At 41.8% G+C, this 21,468-nt stretch overlaps 1 protein-coding gene and 1 long non-coding RNA gene across 5 annotated transcripts in view; both read right to left on the bottom strand.

Annotated features, from left to right (window-relative positions):
- Positions 1-20,001, bottom strand: part of LOC148127685 (uncharacterized) — a 50,072-nt gene extending 30,071 nt beyond the window's left edge. Inside the window, exon 1 of the long non-coding RNA XR_015744598.1 lies at positions 19,730-20,001. This is a non-coding gene — a long non-coding RNA (uncharacterized LOC148127685). The remainder of the gene's footprint in view (positions 1-19,729) is intronic.
- Positions 1-20,168, bottom strand: part of PRKN (parkin RBR E3 ubiquitin protein ligase) — a 737,950-nt gene extending 717,782 nt beyond the window's left edge. For all 4 annotated transcript variants that reach the window (XM_087938586.1, XM_087938601.1, XM_026705091.2 and 1 more), the window contains exon 1: positions 20,029-20,168. In XM_087938586.1, coding sequence (XP_087794712.1) covers positions 20,029-20,035 — 7 coding nt within the window. In that variant the 5' untranslated portion in view covers positions 20,036-20,168. The remainder of the gene's footprint in view (positions 1-20,028) is intronic.
- Between the last annotated feature and the right edge of the window lie 1,300 nt (positions 20,169-21,468).

The raw sequence follows: 21,468 nt of genomic DNA, 5'->3' as shown, positions 1-21,468 counted from the left end.
AAGAAAACATCACTTAAGAATATAGCAGTTGGCATCCCTGTTCCACATAGCACAGGCTGATTTGTGAAGGTTTGTTTAGATAGACATCTTGAATAGATAGTTGAATATAAAAATTGTATGTATACTTGAATCTAAAATGTAACTAAAATATGCATTATTATAACCTTAAGAAAAATACAAAGCATAAAATCCTGGAACTTAAAGCATCTTCCTCTTCAAGTAACGATGTGCAGTAACTCAATATGTATAACTGTTTAATTTAAAATGAAAAAAATATTTTTACATCTTAGTGTTTCCTCTTCTGTTACATCTGTGCAAATTAAATCTCTCTACTGAGAATATACTTTATCCTCCTACAGTTGCTTCATATTCCTATCTAGAAATTAATATTTCAAAAGCTTTGTATTAACTAACCTAAATATCCAATTTTGCAGTCTCATTTAATGCTGTTTTCTCGCCAGTTTGCTTTCTTGCTCCATGTCAGGAGAATGAACAATACAAACAGTGTTATAGCTAGGATTGGTCAAATAAAATAAAAACTAACAATATAAGCTTAATGTGCATGTTGACAAATGCTGGTACAAGTTGTCAAGACCTATTATTATGAGGGACAATACAAATAACTATTGCTCTCTCGTTCTTTCGATCTATTCCTGATTTTATTAAGAATAGTACTAAGATTTCACTATGAAAATAGATTTCTCTGTTCCAAATACAAGTGTCAGCCTGAGGTCAAAGCAGATGTACAGCCATATGACACTGACCTAGCAGGAAAGAAGACAGTGAGTGCTGTGGATTAGGAGGTTTTAGCCACTGTGACTAAAAATATTACAAAGATTCTTTTAAGTCACGTTAAACTCTTAGGGACTGCATGGAAACTTCAGTTTCATTCTCTTCACAATTAAAAGAAAGTGCTTTATCTTCTGTTTTGTAAATTATTTTATATATTACATACGGCTTTTATTTTTGTTTTTCAACTGCCCAGCCTGGAATATCCTAATAAGTTTCCAATACAAATACAGTACTAACTACAGTAGCTCTGACCATACAATCATGTCTCATGTAGCACGACAACTGCATTCGTGAAAACCCCTGTGCTCCGCAAAATCATTCAATATGAATACCAGGGTTTGTGGAAAGAATAGGTTTAGAGGTAGACCACTCAAAATAGTAGTACGCTTGCTTATTCTTGCTATTTTTCTAAGCATTTCTTCTTACAGTCTGTAAGATTGCTTCATTTAGGGCAGTAACCTCTATAACCTCGCGTTTTTTATTTATTTCAAAACACTTGAGGATTTCAAAGCTTTTCTCATCTTTTTCCTTCCTCCACTTGAATTGGTATCCTCAGCACAATCTTTCAATTAGTATACTCATTTTGGGAGTGGGGGAGCAAAAATGTACTTAAAAGAGTGATAACACCCCAAAAAATTAAAAGAGAAGAACAGGAAACACTAACAATATAGCACATAGGGGTATGGCCAAAATAATTGGTATCCTTCCATTTTTCCCTAAAAAATCCCAATTTGCCAGGAAATAAGTTGAAACCAACCCAAGTAAATGACACTCGCCATCCACAAAGTGGCTACTTTGCTTTTGTTGCATGACTTAACATATTCTTATAAATAATATAGTCTCAATAAGAAAAAAACCATGAACTAGAAAATATCTATTTCCATCAGGATATATCCATCCATAAGAGTAGAGGATGAACAATGGGTAGCACCTGCTCATGGGTAGCTTATCTGGATTGCTACACACAATACCTAAATGGCTACAAAAAGAGGTTGGTCAAATATGTTGGTTCTGCCCTCTCAAAGGGGATAAAAGTAATTCCCTTGTATTGCTTTCATTTTTGACACTGTTAACCTAGAATGGAGATTAAGCTTGACAGGACATAAAAGGCTCTCCTGCAAACATCAAGTTCAGGCATGGTATGTTTTCAACCCTGGTTTCTGGGCAAAGTCACAACAATTGGGTTCGCTCTTCAAACTAAGCCATAATGTGGTTTCTTGGATGTGGCACCAATCTATTTGGCTAGCTAAATTTATGCCTTGAACCTTTGCCTTCCTAACAGAATTCCTTTACAAATAATGAAATCCTATAGGTTTGTATCTGAAGTAGAACTTTCAAAAAGCTAAAAACAAGGATGAATATCACAGGCTGTGAGTTTCTGGAATTCTTTTTTTATATGGAGTCTAGGGCAGTGGTCACCAACTGGTGGGCCACGGCTCACTGGTGGGCTATGAGAAAATTTTGGTGGGCCGCAGAGCACCTCCACAAAGCAATCAATCCAGGCTGTGCAGAAACACAAGGCTGTGCCGCCCACATGGCCCACAGGAACCCTCCCCGCCCACTCACTCCTTACCTAGTAAACTTGCATGCTAAATTGCTGTTTTTCCTTTTTCCGACCATCATCTGTTCTGCTGTGCCGGGATATTTAGATTAGCTAGGAAGCAGGAAATGATTGGATTTCTTGCTTTCTAGCTAGTCTTTTAGATCTTCAGCTCAGCACAGCCAAACCTCCCTTAGGACTGTTTGCTTGCAAGCAAATTTAGTGCAGACTCACGGCAAGCAAATTTGAGAGACTGAGCTAGCCGATGGCAAATAAACAGATCACTGAATGATTCTGTGAGCAGCTCAATCTGCCTGCTTTGCCTGATTTTGGGTAAAAGTTGCTCTTTTTTATAAAAAAAATCAATATTTACATGCACGGTGTGTTGTGAGTTAATTCTGTAAGTTTGCTTGCAAGCAAATTTTATGTGACAGACTGAAGTAGCCAATGGCAGATTGATTTCTGAATGAATCTGTGATTCTGTGAGCAACTCAATCTCCCTGCCTGCTTTGCCTGATTTTGGATAAAAGTTGCTCTTTTTTATAAAAAATTCAATCTTTATATAAATATTTATAATATTTACATACAAGCCATGCCCAGCCAGTCACATGACCACCAAGCCTCACCCACAAATTAGGCCATGCCACAGACCCAGTTAGTGCTCCCTGGGATCTAAAACTATGAGTTTGGTGGTCCCTGAGGTCCAAAAGGTTGGCGACATCTGGTCTAGGGAGACAGATGCCTCTTAAAATAAACTTACCCAAGATAACATTTTCAGTATCTAACCATTTTAACCAGCATTTAACCCAAACAAATGAATGTTGCAATGTCAATTTGGTTCTTAAATGTTTAATACTATAATTTTTAAACACATATACACACAGCCAAGTAAAAGAGATTTAACTTCATCAATATAAATGAAATTGTGCCATGGATAAAGCTGGCTTTGTATGTATTATGTATAATATAACTTTTTTTAAATGGAAATGTTCCTGTTTTGGAAAGCCAAACTATACACAGGAATGTTTTTAAACACTATTGCATGGCAGGAAGAACAGGTGTGCTATTGGAAAAAAAACATGAAGTTTTTAAAGTGCTATTTGCAAATTTCAGGTGCATAATTGAAGTCAAGTAGCCAAAGGTCTAAAATGTTCTTGGAAAACATTATTGGAAGTAGAATTCTATTGCTGGATCTTCTATATCCTTGAGGGAGATGGGTAATCTAGAAATACAAATTATAAATAAATAAAAATATTTAAATATGGGTATGTGATGCCTATCTGAATGACTGAAAAAATGGATGGGCTGGGCAACCGGGAAGCTGCTAGTATAAGATAATAGGACTTAAAACAAAAACATCACCAAATCAAGTTTCACATTTGCCAAATGAAAGAACCCATCTCTGCCTTTATTAAATGTTGAGAAAACAGATTGTGTTCATCTTGCTTGAGGCCACAAACTACATGGTATGGAACTCAGCCAGGCTTTGTCACACAGTTCACTTAGAAATTTTGCTATATTAAGGAATGGAGCAGATGGATTATTTTCTTCCAATAAGATAATTCTAGAGGAAACTATTAGAAGTACTGGGGGAAAGGTGTGGGTTTTTTTTTTAGCTCCAACTGCTATTTCAACAGATTAAATGGGAAGGCAAAGCCAAAAACAGAACCAACTAAAAAAAAGGGTGAAATCCAATGGTGTTTATTCTCTAAGACACAATAATCTATTTGTTTTCCTCTTGTCATCACTACTGTTTTTCCCAAAACTGCTCTCAAGAATGGTGATAATATTCCAAGTATATTGTTGGTACTTGTAAGTAAGGGAGTAAGGAAGGCTCTATCCTATTTACAAGCAGATTTTTTTCTGCATCATGCTGCGTATTAAAAATATTCAGCAACAATAGAATTATTTATGCTTTGTTTAAACCATATCCGGGTTAAGTATTGTATTTTATTCCCTGATTACAGATGTATCCATATATATATTTGCTTCTTATTCTTCAACTCCGGACTAGAAGCACTCAAACTCTACTCCGGATAATCTCCTAAGGAACTTAAAACAAGTGGCACCAAAATCTTTAGTAAAGCCTTCAACTCCCCCAATAAATGCTGCTAGATTGTAATTGTAACACGCTAGGAATTTTAAAAAAATGAATTATTAGGAATACTCTATTAGCTGCAAAGACACAAAAATGTGACTCCTGGCTCCGAGGTAGCCCTTCTCCTCCATGCTGCATCGAGAGCCCAGGATGGGTTGACTCCTTCCTATGACATCATAGCTGAGTCTGTACTAAGATATAAAAGTCAGTCCCCAGGAGAGACCCCAGCTTTTGACTCAGCTCCTTTCAGTCAGTAGCTGTGTCTCTGAAAGCGTTTCTATTATATTGCACTCACCAGCAATGTTCAGTACTTTCTCCTCGCTTCAAGCAGGTCCCAGGGATCTGGGCAACTGCTCTTCCAGGAGAGCGGGGCTCTCTCTCTCTCTCTCTCTCTCTCTCTCTCCTGCAACGTTGGGAGCAGCGTCACAGAGCTCTGTGCAGGCAAGCTGGGCAGTGTCTGCAGACCTCCCCCACGCCTGCAGTTTGGAGCGATCGTAAAGACGATCGGCAAACTGATAAGAGCTCCAGCCAGCTGATCGTGTAGCTGGTTGCTGTGTTTTTCCCTTGCTGACTTCGCTCGGGGATCTGTATAGCCTAAGGAGCGATTCTTCAATCTTGAAGCCTGTTTTCCTGTAGTCAGCGGCCATCTTGGATTCAAGCCTCCCATCATGAGGTGAGCGGCCATTTTGTAAGCCCGGGAGCCATTTATACCCTAAGGGGCTTAATAGAAAAATTTCTAAACAGCTTCTTTCCAACGCAAGAGCCTTTATTTTACAAATGGAGCAAGATAAGGCTCAGGAAGAGCTTTCCCCCCACAGTCTCATAAGCCCAATAGGAGAAAAAGATGTAGGCAACACACCCAATCAGTCCAGAGGGAGGTGGCTTCTAAAATGAGAGCTAAGGCTCTAGCCCCTAAGAAGGCAACTCAGGCTGAATTGAGGGCAGAAAAGCGCAGACATGCAGCTCTAGAGAGGCAGTTCAACAGAACTATTCAACAGAAGGGAGTGCAGCTACAGCATGCTTCAGGTGATACTCATGGGCCCCAACCAAGCCTTCCCAGGGGAGGAGACGTTATCTATGAGTCTTTCCATCCTCCGTCCTGGTGTCCTGAGGCTCTTGCTGTACAGTCAGATCCTCAGGATTTAAGCAGATCTGGGCCTTATTTCCAACAGGCTTCTGTGCCCTATGCTCCTCCTCCTCCCTCCAGGCCTCGAACCTCTCCTCAATCTAGGCCTGAAGCCACCTTCACTCCCACAGCAGTGGGCCTTCGGCCTTCTGCCTCTACCTTTGAGCACAGACCAGGGGATATCCAAGATGTAGTCTCATCAGCCATTAGGCAGGGATTGGCTGAAGGCTTCAAGCAAATTCTTCAACCTCTGGAAAGGGTTCAGGCCCTTCTCCCTTCTCAATCTATAAGTTCCTTGCCTCATCATTCTGATTTACACAGGCCTCAGGACCTCAGGGTCCATTCTTCTCTACCAGAATGGGAAGAGGTTGATGAGGAAGGAAGGCCTTCACCATCTGAACAAAGTTACTCCTCTCATTCAGTGTGAAGAGGGTGAGATTTTGACCAAAATCTTTCAGAGGAAGAGGATTCTCGCCCAGAGCAGACATCCTCTGCATTGGTCTTCAAACCTACTCTCTTCAGACTATTACTCAGCAAGGCCTTGGTCACTGTCAAGCTGTCACCAGAGGAAGTGGCTCCCGAGCCACAAGGGAATCCCTCTAGCCAAGGGGATTTGCTCTTCTCCAAGCCTGTAGTGCATGCAGAGGTTTTGCCTTCTCCCATTTTGTTCCTGGACATGGTCAAGGAACAGTGCGCTTCTCCTTCGGCAGGTCCTTGCCCATCTTCTCTAGGTAAGCATTTCTACGATGTCAGCGCAGCTCTGGACAATGCCCTGGCAGTGCCTTCTGTTGTCATTCTGGTCCTGGCCTCGTTCTCATCTTCTGGCACTCCCACGGAGCCAGAAGATATCCTGAAATGGATGATAAACGTTCCGAACAGACCCTTAAGCGCAATCACCAGGCCGCTGCTTGGGCTGTTCGGGCTTCAACAGCAGCATCCTTCTTCACCAGGGCATCCATTCGGTGGCTGCGCCAACTCCAGAATAGATTGCCGGCTTCTGACCTTTGGTCTCACCAAGACCTTAATAAGATTATTGCAGCGGCGGAATTCACTGCGGATGCCACTCTCAATTCTGCCAAATTTGCATCCAAGGCCATGGCATCTTCTGTAGCAGCAAGAAGACTTTTATGGCTCCGAAATTGGCAGGCGGAGTCACGCCAAAAATGGAAGCTGGCTTCAGTTCCTTTCGCAGGCGGTAAGCTTTTTGGCGATGCTCTGGAACCTTATCTCATCGAAACCGGAGATAAACATAAAACTCTCTCTTCATCTGGGAAGAAAGTCGACTATCGCCCTGCTCCTTATCGCACTCCTGCCTTCCGAGCGGAGACCTCATCTCACTTCCCCCGCTCTCACAGGCCAACAGTCGGAAACATCTGGCAGGCAACAACCTTCTGCTGGTAAACGGCCCTTTCGGGGGGGAGGGGGTCATTCCTTCCATCGCTCTAAGTAATCCCTCATTCTCCCCACCCATCGGAGGTCGCCTAGCCTTCTTTGACTCCAAATGGGAGGAGTCAATGACGGACGCCTGGGTGCTCAGCACTATTAGGTCAGGGTTACAATTGACTTCCTAACCCCATCCGCCCCCCCCCAATTTTCTGATCTGTCCTGTGTCTCAGGACATTTCCAGGCAAGCCCTCATGAATCAGGCCATTCAGCACCTTCTTGAAATCAGGGCTATTCAACTTGTTCCCCCATCTCAACGGGGACGTGGGCTTTATTCTCGCCTTTTCATCATTCCCAAAGCCTCAGGGGGGTGGCGAGCCATCCTTGACCTAAATTTTCTCAACCAATTTGTAAAATACAGGCGATTTAAAATGCAGACTCTGCATTCTATTTTAGAGAGCGTTCGGGAGGGCGACCTTCTCTCTTCCATTGATCTCACTGAGGCTTACCTCCACATCCCAATTTGGCCTCATCATCGCCAGTTTCTCCATTTCTGTTATCAGAATACCCATTACCAGTATCGAGCACTTTCCTTTGGCCTCTCATCGGCTCCAAGGGTCTTCACAAAGGTTCTGGCAGCATTGGCGGCATCTCTGCGTTCTATTCCAGTGAGGATCCAATGCTACTTGGACCACATTTTGATTCTTTCCTCTTCCATCCTTGCGGCCCATCGGAAACTGCAAATTACCCTGTCATGTCTCCAGAGCCACAGATTTTCCATTAACACCAAAAAGAGCCAGCTCTCTCCTACAACCAAACTGCAACACTTAGGAGCAGTCATCAATATCATGTCGTGCCAGGTTTTCCTGTCCCCAGCTCATGGAAAGAGCCTTGCAGAGATCATCAGCCAGATCCAGCAACATCAAATTGTCCCCCTGTCGCTGCTGTCTAAACTTCTGGGGAAGATGGTTCCCTGTATTGGCATCGTCCCGTGGGCTCGTCTCCACTCCCGAGCCCTCCAATGGTTCTTGCTTCCCTACCAACAAGCAGGAACCAGCCACTCATCCATCAAGGTCCCACTCCCGCCACAAATCTGGAGATCTCTCAATTGGTGGCATTCCCCATCTATCTGGAGGGGACTCCTGTTCAGGGACCCAGACAGGCTAGTGATAACCACCAATGCCAGCCTCCTGGGTTGGGGTTCCCATATGCAGGGCCAGATAGCTCAGGGTGTTTGGTCCAGATCGGAACAGACCCTTCCCATCAATTGGCTAGAGCTCAGAGCTATTTTTCTGGCTCTCAAGCATTTCAGGCAATCAGTGACCGGCTCTCATGTTCTAGTCCTTACGGACAACATGGCCACAAAGGCTCATGTCAACCGGCAAGGGAGGACAAGGTCCAAAGCCCTCATGAGAGAGGCTCTACGGCTGGGGTTATGGGCAGAAAACACCTGTTATCTATCTCGGTGGACCACATCTCCGGGGTCGACAACTCCCAGGCCGACCGGCTCAGCAGGAGCCTAGTCGACCAGGCAGAATGGTCCATTCCTCCGTCTCTATTCAGGGATCTTACCCTCAGATTCGGAACACCAGAGGTGGATCTTTTCTCCACTCCTCAAAACGCCCAAGTCACCAGATTCTTCACCAGGTTTCCTTGCCAGGGAGCAGAGGGGACCAATGCTCTTCAGTGCAGATGGCCCAAGGGCCTCCTCTACGCCTTTCCCCCACTTCCCATCATTCCGGCAGTAATTCAGAAGATGTTGGAGGAAGGTGCGGAGCTCCTCCTCCTGGCACCCTATTGGTGAAGGAGGCCCTGGTTTGCGGACCTGGTCAGCCTATCGGTGGCTTCTCCTTGGAGGATCCCTGCCCATCTAATCTCCCTTCACCAGGGGGCCCTGCTCCACCTAGAGCCCCAGTGGTTCAAGCTGACCATGTGGCACTTGAGCGGCAGCAGCTAAAGGAGGCTGATCTTCCAGAAGAGGTCATCCTCACTGTCCTGGCATCTTGCAAACCTTCTACAAGGTGCATCTATGATGCCACCTGGAAGGCTTTTTCCTGATGGTGCCTCAGGGAGGGTCCTTCTCCTGCTTCATCCCAGTTGGCAGAAGTTCTTAGCTTCCTTCAGCATGGGCTGGAGAAAGGTTTGGCCCCCACACCTTACATAGGCAGGTTGCGGCCCACTCCTCAGTCCTTTCATGGGGGTCGCTTTCTTCCTTATCCCATCACACTTCAGTCAGGAGGTTTTTGAAAGGGGCTTCCAACCTGCACCCTCTGGTGGTTCACAGGTATCCTTCCTGGGACCTTCATTTGGTCCTTAATGCTCTTATAAAGACTCCCTTTGAACCCCTTAGAACAGTGTCTCTCCGTTTCCTGATTCTGAAGGTAGTGTTCCTTGTTGCCATCACTTCTGCCAGGAGGGTTTCCGAGCTTGCTGCTCTTTCCATCAGACAGGACCTTTCTTCCTTTCACGATGATAGGGTTGTTCTTTGTCTGGACCCCTCATTTATTCCGAAGGTTAACACCTGGTTTCACAGGTCCCAGGACATTATTTTGCCTGACTTCTGTCCTCTCCCGCACCATGACTTAGAGCGGCAATGGTACACACTAGACATAAGAAGGGCTCTTAGAATATACATTAAGCACACTTCCTCCTTCAGGAAGTCGGAAGCCATGTTTGTTTCCCTTTTCCCTTCTCACTTGGGGCACAAGGCCTCTTCTACTATTAGAAGGTGGGTCAGGTCTTGCATTGAGCAGGCCTACAAAGTTGCGGCCCTTCCGGTTCCCCGAGGTCTGACGGCACACTCTACCAGAAGCGCAGCCACTTCTGCTGCCTGGGCAACCCAAGCATCCTTGGAGATTTGTCGTGTGGCCATGTGGACATCCTCGTCTCCTTTCATCAGACACTACCGTCTGGATGCTTTTGCCTCAGCGACTGCAGCCTTCGGCAGACAGGTGCTTCAACGAGTGGTTCCACAGTCAGTGTGATGAGCCAGACGAGGACCCACCCGTGGACATGCAAGCTTTGGTATGTCCCATCCTGGGCTCTCAATGCAGCGTGGAGGAGAATGGGCGTTGGTAGAAGTTACCGTGAACACCCTTTCTATCTCTGCTGCGAGAGAGCCCAGCCCCTCCCTTGATTCGTCCGGAGAGGGTAAGACATATTTCTGTATTTATTTTGGGCTTTCAGAGACACCTTTCAGTCTGTCAAGTATCTTTGCTAAAGCTGGGGTCTCTCCCGGGGGCTGGCTTTTATATCTTAGTACAGACTCAGCTATGGCGTCATAGGAAGGAGTCAACCCATCCTGGGCTCTCTCACAGCATAGATAGAAAGGGCGTTCATGGTAACTTCTACCAACACCCATTTTGGCTTACTCATGTTTGTGTCAGAAGCACCAAGGCCCCCCTCGGTTGAAAGGATTATCCATTGAGATCACAGTTATTCTGGGGGATGCCTGGTTGGGGACTCCTTTCATATCCATGTTAATGTGCCAACGAAGTACTATCAATCTGCCCACTTGCAATTGCACACATTTGAACTGCTAGGTCAAGCAGGAGTTGGAGAAAATTATGGGAGCTCAACCTGCCATGCAGCAGCACTCGGGTCTCGAATGCGGGCTTGCTGATCTTCAATCTCACCCTAGCCACTGTACTCCATATCTTTTTGGCTAATTAAGCCTTGATGAGCAGCAGGTGGTGCTAAGGTATATATATAATACTCTCTGAAAGTAGAGCATTTATACTCCTTGAAAGCAGAGTATTTAAAAACCTCTCTTGAGATCAGACTAGTTCAATTTTTTTTATAAAGGGTTATATGAGAGATCAATTTGTGATCACAGACTTCTGTTTGGTGCAGAATTGATGGATTTTCAGGGTTACACCTCTTGCTCATGCTCTTGTAATTGATGCTTAGTTCCTGTCCTGACTTTTGCCTGTCTATGGGTATTTTTCTGCCAGGGGTGGGATTCAATTTTTTTAACAACTGGTTCTGTGGGCGTGGCTAGGTGGGCATGGCCATGTGACTGGGTGGGTGTGGCTTTTTTTGCAGCAGCCCCCAATTTTGGGGCCTTCTGGTCCTCAGGGAAGTGTCCTGGGGGGCTGTTTTTGCTCCCAGGCTTCCCTGGGGCTCAGGAAGGAAAAAAACAGAGCCTGGAGGGGGCGCACAACACCCCCCATGCTCCATTTTGGGGCCTTCTGGGCCTCAGGGAAGCCTTCTTGGGGGGGATGATTTTGCTCCCAGGAAGCTTCCCTGGGGCCCAGGAAGGCAGAAAATGAAGCCGGGGAGAGGGTGCTGCACCCACCTCCATTTTTTGCCTTCCTGAGCCTTAGGGATGCCTTCTGGGTGAATCAGTAAGACAGCAAAGAGAATCCCAGCAGAGCTGATCATAGGAACAGCTGATCATCAGGAGGGGAAAAAATGGAATACTTTAAGGAGTGACTGGGTGGGGAAGAACGCAGTCAGCGATGCCGGGCATGCACACGATGTTGCGCATGCATGATAAGTACTGACTGGGTGGGGAGGGGAGGGGCAAGTGGAGAAGCGGGACCAGCCAGGGGCATGATTTGCCGGTTCTCCGAACTGCACAGAATCATAACAACCAGTTCTATAGAACAGGTCCAAACCAGTAGAATCCCACCCGTTTTCTGCTCCTTAGTCTTTAAATTGGATTGATGTCTCAGTGATAGAATATGTGTACCAAAGTTTCTATTGACTTCAAGTTTGCTCACCTGAAACTTCCCAGAACAGAACGTGGAAGAATTTGAATGCCTTCACCAAAGCATGCTACCTCCTTCATTCTGTCCTTGTGTGCACATTTATACCACCTAACCTAGCCTAGCCTAGTCCTCTAGTCCTCAAGGGGGTGAGTAGGAGTACTAACTTTAGGAAAGACCCAACTGGTATCTCTGTCCTTCTATTCTGCCCCCCCCCCAGCACATGGTGCCAGTGACTCAATAATTTGAAATCTATTTCTGCCAGAAATTCTGGAAATGGGGTTGCAATGCTGTAATCCAATTGGAAAATGCCAATGGATAAGAATGGGATTAGAAATTAGCCTGACCCACTCACTCTGGCAGAAGGGGCATGCTGCGGACCCCATCGGTCAAAGAGTTTCAGCTGGTGGGGTCCTTTTCTGCCATGCACCCCCTCTCAATTCTTTGGAACATATTGCCCCTAGAAGTGAGATCAGACTCCACCTTCTTGGGCCTCAGAAAGGGCCTCAAGACCTGACTTTGTAAATTTATGAAGAAGGATGATGTTTTTATGTTTTATGTTGTAAGTCTTATGTTGCTTTGTTTGTTGTTAAAATAAACTTTAAAAAAAAAGACCTGACTTTTGTTAACCCATTGTTAAATTCTTCTATCTGTATAAATGTTGAATCCAGCATAAAAATATTTGAGGTTCTAGAGTAATCATGTATAAGGTCAATGGTATAATAAGATAGTTGCCAAACTGTATTTCACTTGAATTTAACTAACTTGAACAGCTTAGATGAATTATGATACTACAGGATATAGTTTTGTTATGGAAACTGAATTATTATATTTTAATGTGTTTTTAAATGAGCTCATTTAAATAAAATTTCATAAATTTTAAACTATTCTGAGATTATTTCTCAGAAATAATAACCATTTTCTGCACTATTGTGGAAGAATTAATTTTTAAACATCAGTAATGCCTCCTGACTCTTTTTTCTTTCCTTTAATGAGCCCTGTTAACACTGGAAACTGTGCTGTGGGACTGAGCAAAATTATTAAGGCCGACCTGCAAGTGTCTAACATCAGCATCCTTGAAAAGGACTCAATGATGAACCTCAGGTTACCCTAATTCAGTAGAAAACCTCCACAACTCCTTTTGTCCTTTCTTAAAAAAATCTCTTATTACATACTGTAAAACTCATAGGATTACTATTTTAGGCAGGTAGCTCTCAAGTTACGATGGCATTTGGAATCAGAATTTCTGTTGAGGCAACTTCCTGCCAGCTTCCTACAAGAAAATCAGTGGAGAATCCAGTAGGAATTTGCAAGTCCCAGTAAGAAGGAAACTAGCTGCTGCCAACTGGAGGATGAAGCAAGGAAATGCACAGACGTGGGGAAGAGGGTTGTGCAAGAAGCAAAGGAAGGGTGCAAGAGGATGCACAAGAAGTGCAATGTGAGCCATGGAGGGTGCGCGAGAGCATGGAAGAGGTGCAGCATAGGTTGGGATGGGGGTGTGAGGGGATGTGAAAGTTGCTGATATGGCAGGAGTGCAGAGGAGATGGGGATGGTGTATGGGTGGAGGAGACTTACCCCAACAACTTGCAACACTATCTTTCAGCTTCCCCACTGACTTTCTGGGCAAACCAGAGGAAGGTTGTAAATGGTCATCACATGATCAAGGGGCATTTGGCAATCAATCATAAGTGCAAGTGGGTTGCCAAGCACCCAGATTATGATCATGTGACTGTGGGGGTGCTAAGAGGGCTCATGACTAGTTGTAACTACAATTCATTCCTCATAACTTAAAACAGTTGCTGCCTGAATTATCATAAGTCATGGACTATTTGTAGTTTCTGCAGTTCCAGTTATAAAGGAATCTGAAGTTTTTGGAAGTTCTTTAAATCCAGAGTTATCAAGAAGCATCACTTGTTTGTTTGTTTTTTATTTCTGATGCCAAAACACCAAGTCTTATGCCAATGGTTCTTCCAGGCATGCATTTAGATCCAGTAACAGAATGAGATGATTCCCCATGTCATTCCACAGCATTTTCACTGAATGCATGTGAAGGCTCTGGCTTTCATCCACTTTAGTCATACACTTTTGAACAAGCAATTCCAAGTGCCTGCTGGCTTTGTCATGGAAACGCATAAGGATGTCATCACTGATGAATCTATATTACCATCTGGAACAGCTCTAGGAGTTTACCCAGCTGGGCAAGCTCCTGAAGTAAACTTTTCAGTCTACCAATATTGTCAAAGCCCAGATCTTTCATTTAAGTAAGCCTTCTTGATATCAAACAGCCAGGATACTGGGATGGCCAAATGGCCAGAGCAGCAGTGCCAAAGTAAAAGTAATGCCAACCAGCTTTATTTTGCAAAGTACTAAGAAACAAGTTTTAAACTTGGCAATGAAACCTGAAAAGTCAATAATTCATAATAAATTCAGATTTGATTTTTTAATCTTAAACAGAATCTGAAACAGCAGTGTTCAGCTCCTGTTAAAAATAGTGGCAACTACACTGACTGCATGGATTCTTTTCAAATCTTTATAATTAAAATACAAATCTATAAATGTCCTACTTTGTATTTGTCTAAAACTGGATATTTTTTATTGTTCAGTTACTTATTTAATGTCATTTCCACTCCATTGTTGCATGTTGGGTTTGGTGGGATTTAGGTATCTGTTTTCTAATAATGCTAAAATTCCCTTGTGATTTCTACAGGATTTAAAATGTTTCAACATAAGAAATATAAGTTTTCTGGTGCTTTCAAAGCATCAATGTTTTTTTAAAATAAAATAAATTAATTTCATGAAAACAGCAACAAAGAAAAGTAGGATTCTGGAGACAAGATAGCAAAAACAAAATGATTTTGGCCTACAGCTAATATTTTTTATTAGTTTTAGTACTTCAGTGTAGCCAGAAGGCATACGATGAAGAGAAGCTTTCCATGGGAGACACAGACAAAACTAAGCATCTTTGCAATGTGTAGCCATTCTTACACAGCAGGTTCACTTAATACATAGAAGGAATGAGGAATAAAACTAATGCCGATACCTTTGCAGCAGATCAGAATTTGTCCAAAATCTGTGACCTAAGGACTCCCATGGGAGTGAAATATGGAAAAGTGTGGCTGTTACAGTGCTGTTGTATCACAACAGACAGCAGTGGTCACATAATCATCATTGCCAATGCTGCATACCAGTTTCATACAAAGAAAGTCAGTGGGGAAGCCAGCAGGAAGTCAGAAGTTGCTTCTTCCACTGCTTTTTCACCCGCCCATTGTCATTCTGTTTCTCTGTTTAAGTAAGGAAATATCTGTGAAATGATGACTTAGCAGTCATGAGTTGTGTGTATGTGTGTGTGGAGGTATGTGTGTGGGTATAAAGCCAATTCAAAGCAGCAAAAACACCTAATATTTCAGTTGTTTTTCCTACTACAAGAATCCTGTGAGATCAGGTAGGCTGGCGAAAACACAAGAGAATCCCTATTAGGGAAGTATAATTGCATACAAAAAAACCCTAAACAAATGTTGAGACTATATAGTCATGCAATTGAAGAAAAACCCTTAAATAGGTATGCTTTCTTGCTAGATATATCTTGAATGTCTTAAAATAGCTTACCTGTAGATGGAAAAATACTGCTTTGTTTTATCCTGACATTTCTTTTTTATTGAGACTAGGAATAATTTCAAAGACCACTGAAAATCAAATTTTGAACATCAGGCTGCACTAATCAAATTATGAAGCTTTTAGTGATATTATAATTATTCTGAAATCTTGGCCATCTGTTTCTACTGAGTTAATTCCATTGAGGCTGCCAACTCAAGGAAACAGAAGAAATGCAAACAGCATATCCAGAATTATTTCAATTAAAGTCCAAGAGAACCCAACAAGAAGAGAACACAAAGTTAATAACCATGATCAGAGGCAGGGTCTGGGATTTGACCAGTGTTTCTAAACTCCAATATTGAGGTTAGAGAATGTCTTGGTTGAGGCCAGTGCTAATAAAAGCCCTTATCTTAAGCTAAAGAAGAAGGAATGAGCAAGGAAAATTTATACCTATAGATTCAGAGGAACAGAACATGGATTGTGCATGCCTAGTGTTATCTTAAGACTCTGCTCTTAACTTCGGTGAAATGAATAAAAATATAAGCTTCAAAACACAAAACATACTGCTAGCTAACATAAATTCTCCTCAAAGTTTACATCAAGAAATGGAGGCTGTGCCTCGTTCTTATAATGCTAAGCCATGCTTGTTGAATAAACTTCAGATAATTACATTCACAATTAATGTTAAATTTAAAACCATTACAAACCACAACTAATGGACTGAGCCATTAAATGAAGCCAAAATCAAACAGATCCATTGTGATTATGTGCATGAGTAATACCCCAAGCTGATTATCATGAATCAATCTGTCAAAAATAGCTGCTTTATCAATCTTGCATTGTAGGTAGATAAGATAGGATCTGAGTTCTTCAGTTCCTCTTTTTCTTGGTTGACTGATATCCACTTTTTCAATATCCAATAGCATTGGAATTTGTGGGACTTGACAGAAATATCTACAATGTATATTTTAATTCATCTCTGGGAGAGCCCTTTATCACATGTGAGGTCCTGTATGTAGAAACACTAATCTCTCACACCTTCAAAAATAATCGAGAATAAATGGGTTCTACAACATGCAACAGGGCTTTTAATGACTCATGAACTGTTCATCTTATCAGACCGAAACACTCATTTGAGATAGTCTCTTTATGGAAGAAACAGATGTGCAAATAATAGCTGAGAAAGCACAATGGATTTCAAGAAGGCTGAAGATCAGAGGTTCGTTGGCTTGTTATCTGACAAGTGATCTTATGCTGCACACTGGAATCTGGGATTTTTCCATGGTTTTAGTTTTTTGGTAAAAATGATACTTCCAATCCAGGAACTGTCTCCTCAATCAGATATACCAGCAAGTTACATTATTTAGATTAATTCATACTGTAAGAGAGCAAGTAGTGATGACCACACTTAATATAAGATTGCATATAGTCTATGATTCTCCACTGCCATACACAGGGGAACAAAAACTTCTATTCTGGATAACAGTAACATTTAATAAAATAAATGCAATATTTGGCAAGTCAGTATTGCAATATAGGTACACTTCAAAACTATACATAAAACTTTTTGCTGAAAATCAGATTTTTTAAAATTCTCTTGAAAATAAGATAATGGCAAACATAAAAATAAAGGCAGGCATTATAATGAAACGTCTGTCTAATATTTAATATTTCCACAGTAGTTGTTGAAGATTCTTCAAGATAGTATTCATAGTACTAACAAGTGCTTTAGAAATCCAGATGATCAACAGAGAGCAGCAGTGAGGACCAAACTATAATAATTATCTGCTGACATCTACTGATTGTTCGGACTGTTGTAAGTCAGATCTTATAGCTCTATGGCAAGTTTAACTTCTAACAAGTTTTTTAGAGTTTCTTTGCGAAGTATTTGCAAAATGCAGAGGTATCTCATTACTCATTGTTAATTGGTTCCAGGAGGCGTGATGAGTACCAAAACCCATGAGTACCAACAATTTTTTTTCCCATAAGGAATAATAGTGAATAACAAGTCAACCAACATCAATAAGTTGTAGCTTAGGCACTGAGAACCGGGACAAAATGTACACATCAAAATGCATTGAGTACCAAATTTGATGAGTTTCAAAGCAGTTGAGTACCACTGCAATTCAGAACTAAATATTGCCAGACAATAATTGCTGCTGAATTGAATACTTTTTAGATATTTCAGTCCACTTTAGTGTAATCACTGATTAATCTCAAATCTATAATTTAATCCAAACGTACACCTTTAAACATACGGACAATATATCAAGGATTTCTTTTTAAAAAATACTGAATATAAAGCAGAAAAAGAAAATATATTCTTATTGATACAGTAGAAATCAAAATAACTGAAAAAGAACCATGAAAAAAATAGCATTTGGTTGAAATTAGCTCAGTGAAATCTACTTGAGAGGGTTAAACAGTGAGCTCATTGGAATCCAACAACTCCATGAACCCCTTACTTAGTTCAATATTCTGTACATTCTCATTGGAGCAAACATCACCAAATTCAGTGGTACCTAGGTGCAAGGAACTGCACATGGTATTGTGCTGCAATTCTTTGCTAGGTTTATTTGTTTATTTTAGAAAATGTATATGGTAATCATCTTATTCCTCCTCCAGTCATGTTAGCTCAGGAATTCTGGGAATTGAAGTCCACAAGTCTTAAACTTGCAAAGTTTGAAGACCCTTCTTATATGATCCCTGAATGACTAACAATAATCATTTAAAGCAACATGATAAAACCTCTCTAAATCAAGCAAATGTAATATAATCATTATACTGTGAGGAGGGCACAATGTAACAAACTCAATTAGAAAAACTACACCTGTATAAGGCTTATCTCACACCTCAATTCACCAGGACTTTAGAGTTTTCTCGAAGGCAAGGATCTCTGGATCTTCATGGAAACTGCTCCATAGGGTGGGTGTCATCAAAGTCACAACATTGTGTAATAGAGAGGAACTGGGACAGGCAGAGACCCTTGGAGATAGGCACTCTTACAAATAACTTCATCTTGTGCCATGCAGGGCTTTAAGGATAATAACCAATGCCTTGAATTACACTCAGAAAACAATGAAAGTCAATACAATTGTAATCCAGGCAAACCTTAGCTGCCAAAACTACAGCATGCATGTTGCTGTGTTCTGGACCAATGAAAGCTCCTGCGTCAATACAGAACACATTATAAACAAATGGGAAGTGGCAATGAGCAATGAGTTATAGAGAATTAGTTTTGCCTTTATATAATTTTAAAAATCTTTTAATTATTCTATGATGGTCACAAACCAAAGGACAGAAAAAGCTCATGTAAGATTATGCTTGAACTGAAGCCATACTGAGAATTTGATTTTTTTCAAACAGGATTTAAACAGAAGAATTGTACCTTTCTTGCTAGCTGTGATTTTTGTCCCCATCCTTTGGAATTCAACACAAATCAATTAAGAGAAAGAAAAAGAGTTTGTACCACATGCTGCAATAAAATATGGTTGGTTGGTTTGCAGCTGTGTAGTATATGAACACAGGCAATCCGATTAACTCAGTAAACCACAGTGAAAATTCAACCTTAGATACGTAATTATATCATGTGTAACTATAGAGAAAGTTTTGCTGTTTTAATTTAGAGATGATCAAACCAAATCATTTTTTTCATTAGTTAGGGTTATATTGCAGCACTGGGAAATTTATCCAGAAAGCGGCAGCTATGGTGGCTCTTACAGATGCCATTTTGTTACAATTCATTTAGCATTTGTTGAGTATGGCACACTTTCTAGAGCAGTTTCATTCAATACTAATCTTCCATACTGGTTTACTTCAGCCACTTCAATAAAGATATTTATAGCTAAATAGGTCAACTAAATCCATCCATTAGGGAGTCCATCATTATCCCTGAAATAGTTATGTAATTACTTCAATCTTCTGCAATCACAGAATACTGGTAGTCTTTGATTTACCGACCACAATTGAGCCCAAAATTTCCATTGCTGAGCAAAACAGCTGTTAAATGGAATTTTGCCTCATTTTACTGTAGCCTTTCTTGCTATGGTTGTTAAGTAAACCATTACGGTTGTTAATTTAGCAACACAAGTGAATCTGACTTCCCCATTGATTTGCTTGTCCGAAAGCCCCAGGACATTGCAACTGTCATAAAGACATGCCAGTTACCAAGCATCTGAATTTGATCACATGACAATGGGGATGCTTTTTTTTTTTACAAGATGTAGAGTACAACAAAAGGACAGCAGTTTTGAAAAAGGGCGGGTGACACAAAAGCCATCAAGCAGACAACAAACTTCAGTGTTATTAGATCTTCCCCTTTTTGCTGTAATTAAGAGGCGCCGTGCAATACAGTCTGGTGTGCATTATTAGATTCTTTTAGGAGAACAGCTCAGTGCCACATGATACGACAACGTCACGCCAAAGCTAATCTGAATAGCTAGTCTCCTCCCACATTCCTTCATGCGACTTTTAGATTACGCTTTCACCTAAATGTGGGTTTCCCTTGTCCTCTTTTCTCTTGTCGTCTTGCCTTCAGAAAATATCGGACTATCTCGAAAGTTCGCCAATGGGCGCATCGAGGTAACCTTTGAGCTATAAAACATACGTGGGGTTCCAAACATGAAATGACGCGATATGAAATCGCATCCGTGTGCAAAGGTGTCCCTGCACTTTGCAGCAACATAACAACCTCACTGTACTCTTTTTTTCCCTTTCCGCCATCTCGCGCCCTCCCCGCACAAAATAAGGGGGTGCATGTGAAGGGGTACATCCGGGTTTCACTCACCTATCATGGCCAGTGCTGGCAAGGGAGGGAGGGGGGCGCTCTGAAACCCTGATGTGTTCACTTTCGAACTGCAAAAGCCAAACTTGAGGATCTACGCTCCCTGCAGGCCGGCCAGACGGTAAGGTGCCCAGTGCGCAGGCGAGCAAAACCACGTTACAAAGCGCTTTGGGAAATGTAGTGCTCCACCTTCCTCCTGCCGCGGGAGGACTCCGCGTGTAAATACAAACGTATCTGTCAATCGACCGGGCTATCTTCTTTCGGCACCCTAGTCTCCTGGTTCAATTATCTCAGTTCTGCGTTGATCCCAGTAGAATTCTCTTTGAGAGCGAGATTGGTCGCGCGCTTTGCACATCCTTTTCTGCGTGTTACCACAGTACTTTGAATAATAAAGAAGAAACTACAGCATAGTTAGAACTAATCCCTTGCGATTTACACGCCACTCAAGAAACAAACGCTTTTTTAAAAGGGCAGCGAAATGAATTCAATTCCTGTTTTGGAGGTTGCTTTGTTTTTTTGTTTTCCATCCGCTTATAATAGATGTAGAACAAGTAGGTTATTCCGTATTGGACTTAAAGGTTTTTTTTTAAAGAGTGCATCTGACCAAATTTTTCATGTTAAAGCAGAAATGTTCAGAACATGAGCAACATTTTTTTTAAAAAAACCCACATTTATTTTCTATAGAGCATAGCGCTCTACTTTGCAATTCTTTGCTTTCTCACCATAAAAGCCACACCAGTTTTGTTTTTGGTGGTCATTTGGATTTATTTATTATTATTTTTATTGAAGTTATAGATGCCACAGAGTCTTTTGAGACTGGGGCGGGTTACAAATACCTCGTTTGTAAAATAAACAAACAAAACTTTGCCAGCGTGTACATTTCTGCTTTTTTTTTTTTGCAAGCAATGAGAAGATACGCTATTCGAGAATGAATGAATCCCATAGAATGTCAGTACAATTTACTCGTCAGAAAACGCGCAAGGATGAATTAACAGCCCCTTCATTTTCGGGAATTGTACATAAAGTGTATTTCGATTTTTTTTTAAAAATGTTTTAAATTCTTCCAAATGTCACGATATTATTATATATGGGGATAGTCAATTCATCGCTCTAATTTGCACCCCTATTCTGAACTAAGTAACTTTTCCTCATGGTACCAGTGGCGCTCACATTTTCTGATTCAGAACAACCTACTTTTGGTTTTCAGAACAAAACCACTCATGGGAAAGTTCTGGGCTAGCGAGGGGCCATAGGACTAATAAAAGCGACCAAGCATCCAGCCTGCTTTAGGCGTCTGAACCCTGCTACGTTGCTATCCTCTCCCTCCCTATTCTGTCAACTGAGGGCAAAAGAATCCAGCTACTAATTTTCGTGACTCCACGGAGTCGCGTGACTTCAGTTACGCCGAGTGCGCATGCGTATGTAAATCGAATCCGCTCAGCG

Source organism: Pseudonaja textilis, chromosome 1 (assembly GCF_049901715.1).
Source record: "Pseudonaja textilis isolate UNSWEBS1 chromosome 1, rPseTex1.2, whole genome shotgun sequence".
NCBI classification, from domain to species: Eukaryota; Metazoa; Chordata; class Lepidosauria; order Squamata; family Elapidae; genus Pseudonaja; species Pseudonaja textilis.
This window is presented reverse-complemented; position numbering and strand designations above follow the sequence as displayed.